The sequence below is a fragment of the Triticum urartu genome, chromosome 5A (genome assembly GCF_056163025.1).
Source record: "Triticum urartu cultivar PI428250 chromosome 5A, HENAU_Tu73, whole genome shotgun sequence".
NCBI classification, from domain to species: domain Eukaryota; kingdom Viridiplantae; phylum Streptophyta; class Magnoliopsida; order Poales; family Poaceae; genus Triticum; species Triticum urartu.
Genome location: NC_141877.1, coordinates 50110936 through 50113762, shown reverse-complemented (window position 1 = coordinate 50113762; position 2827 = coordinate 50110936). Strand labels below are relative to the sequence as shown.

Sequence of the window (2827 nt, the reverse complement as noted above, 5' to 3'; positions counted from 1 at the left end):
CGAAATATATCCTTATCAGATATTTGCATTTAAAGTTCATCAACCAAATCATATAATCATGCTTATGGCAGCAACCTTCGGTTGAGCTACTAGCAACTGCACACTATTGGTCATTTGCATTGGCGCGGACACGAAATGGACCTGTGCGTGCAACTCGAGCCCTGGATCCACCGTCTCCAGTTGATGCCGTCGACGAGGAAAAACAGACCCGCTTGTGTTCGAGTAATGCTACACGTACAAACAAGTTACAAGGTTTTACAAAGAGGGTTAATTTGATTGGTCAATAGGTGAGGAGGCGGCCCACCTCCTCTGGAAATTTGAAAATTATGGGAGGAGGGGCAAGTTTGTGATTGGTTAGTAGATGGAAAAAACACTAATCAGCATGTAATTGCGTGTAATTCTTTGTATATTTAACATTATTGCTTGTGTTCTTCCCAATTTCGACTTGCACAAATTTGAAATCCAACCCACTTTTCCTGCGCTGAAAAGGGCTGGGATCGCCGGACCCTTGACCCGCTTTGACTAGGTCCCTCGCTCAAGACGGTTACGCGAGTGACGTGACGTGACCTGACGCCGTGCTCCGCTTTGCTCTCTCCCCTGCCATCACCGCGGCCGGCTACGCTTTATAGCCAGCCCCCTCCGGATCCATCCCCATCCCCATTCCAGTTCGTTGGTTCAGCCAGCCATGGCTCTCCGTCTTCACCACCTACCCCTCCTCCTCCTCCTCCTCCTCCTCGTGCTATCCACCGCCTCCGCCACCCACTCGCCGGAGAGCGCCACCGCCTCCGCCTCCGCCCGCGCCCACCACCACCACCGCCGCTCGCCGTTCGGCACGGCCACCGCCCACTTCCACCCCGTCCCTGCCGCCGCGCCCTCCATGCACCAAAACCACCTCCACGCCGACAGCCAGTCCCTGCTCTCCGCCGGCGACGTCGACCCCGTCCTCGCCGACGCGCAGGCCCGTCCCGCTCCGCTCGTGCCGCCCCAGGCCGAAGCGGCATCACCGCCTCCCACGCTCGTCCTCCCGCTGCCGGATCTCGCGGAGGCGACGCCGCGGCCGCAGGAGGAGGGCTCCGCGCCGACGACGACCAGCACGCTTCTCCCGCTCCCTGCCACGGTGGCGACGACCGCGAGCCCGCCTCCGCCTCCCGCCGCGTCCGACGCCGAGCAGGGGCTGCAGCAGCTCTCCAGGGTGCTCACCTCGCTGGGGTACAACGAGATGGCCTCGGAGGCGCCGCTCCTCGCCCGCGCGCCGCCGCTCGCGAGGTGGCCCGGGGCCATCACCGTCTTCGCCGCCCCCGACGCCTTCCTCCAGGCCGCCTGCCCCATGTGCTCGCGCCGCCACCTCCTCGAGCAGCACATCGCCATGGGCTACTACCCCTACTCCGAGCTCGCCGCCGCAGCCACCATGAAGATCCCCTCCGCCTCCGTCGGCTTCTGCATCAAGGTCGCCACCGAGCGGGGCCCCTTCGGCATCCACTACGCCAGGATCTACGCCGACGGCGTCGAGGTGTCCCACCCCGAGCTCTACAACGACGGCCGCTACGTCGTCCACGGCCTCCACGGCTTCCTGCGCCCGCTCACGCACTCCTGCTTCGACGGCCCGCACCACCACCACCTCACGAGCCGCTCCGCCGCAGCCTCCGCGGCGACTGCTTCCTCCGTGGTGCGCATCATGATCCGCGACGCCATGGCGCGACTCCGTGACGGGGGCTACGGCTTCATGGCGCTGGCCATGCGCGTCAAGTTTGCCGAGCTCGAGAAGTTTGCCAACCTGACGCTCTTCGCGCTCGACGACCCGGCCATCTTCGTCGGCGGAGGCCACGACTACGTCTCGGCGGTGCGCTTCCACATCGTCCCCAACCACCGCCTCACGCGCGCAGACCTCCACCGCCTCCGCCCCGGCACGGTGCTCCCCACGCTGGCCGGCGAGGGCCAGAGCCTCGTCGTCACCCACTACGCCACCGGCTCAGCCTCCTCCAACGACGACGTCCGCATCAACTACATACCCATCAAGGAGCCCGACGTGGTGGTCAACTCGCGCATTGCCGTCCACGGCGTCTACGCGCCGTTCCCCCGCCTCCACCTCGCCGACCTCGCCGTCGCGTCCGCCACCGACCAGACGAACGGCACCTGCGGCGTGGGGGAGCCCTTCGGCGACTGCGCCTCCTCAGCGATCACCTCTCCGAAGAGGCAAGTAGCTCCCGGCGAGTGATGCGATGCGTACGTCTCGTCTCCATCGTTTTGCTCTGTTATTATGTTTCTAGCCATGGAGGATTTACTGCTAGTAGTGCGTAGTGGTGGAGTAGTGGTTCGGATTTGGGCAGTCGTTTAGTTCAATAGAGGTTCAGATGAGAGATGAGTACTTCTGATTGCATTTTGTGGCACCGAATGATTGTTGCATAGCTTATCCAGTACGACTTGAATCAATTTTGGTGCGAATTTGATTCATCTTCTCGTTGCTCTGTTCCGACTGTTTGCTCAACTTCTGTTCTTGCCTGTGCTAATTTTGTTCCTGCATGCATCAGTTACAGTTTATATGGTTCAATTCACTTCGATTTTACTCTGAATCATCCTATGCATGCATACATACAACTACAAGGAATGTTGTTCAGTTGTTAGGATTCTGATTGAAAAGCGTGCGTGTTTGTTGATCAGGCACAGGACCCGATGCCACAAACTTACTGCAATGATCGTTTTGTTCTTCTTCTGTTATGATGTGCAGTACTAGGTTGAGTTTGCAGATGATCTTGTGATGGTTGATCTGCAGGATCTTTGTCTACTTCAGTTTGTTTGTTCTGGTCATGCTAAATTGCTAACCGAATGT

General features: G+C 59.5%; 1 protein-coding gene across 1 annotated transcript; it reads left to right on the top strand.

Moving 5' to 3' along the window:
* The first annotated feature begins 636 nt into the window (after nt 1–636).
* On the top strand, nt 637–2552 carry LOC125555594 (uncharacterized). Its single transcript, XM_048718495.2, has one exon. The coding sequence runs from the start codon at nt 686–688 to the stop codon at nt 2213–2215; it is 1530 nt and encodes a 509-aa protein (XP_048574452.2). The 5' UTR covers nt 637–685; the 3' UTR covers nt 2216–2552.
* The last annotated feature ends 275 nt before the right edge of the window (nt 2553–2827 follow it).

What these genes read in the sequence shown, in the direction of transcription:
- LOC125555594 (XM_048718495.2), top strand. Translation starts at nt 686, where the DNA reads ATGGCTCTCCGTCTTCACCACCTACCCCTCCTCCTCCTCCTCCTCCTC.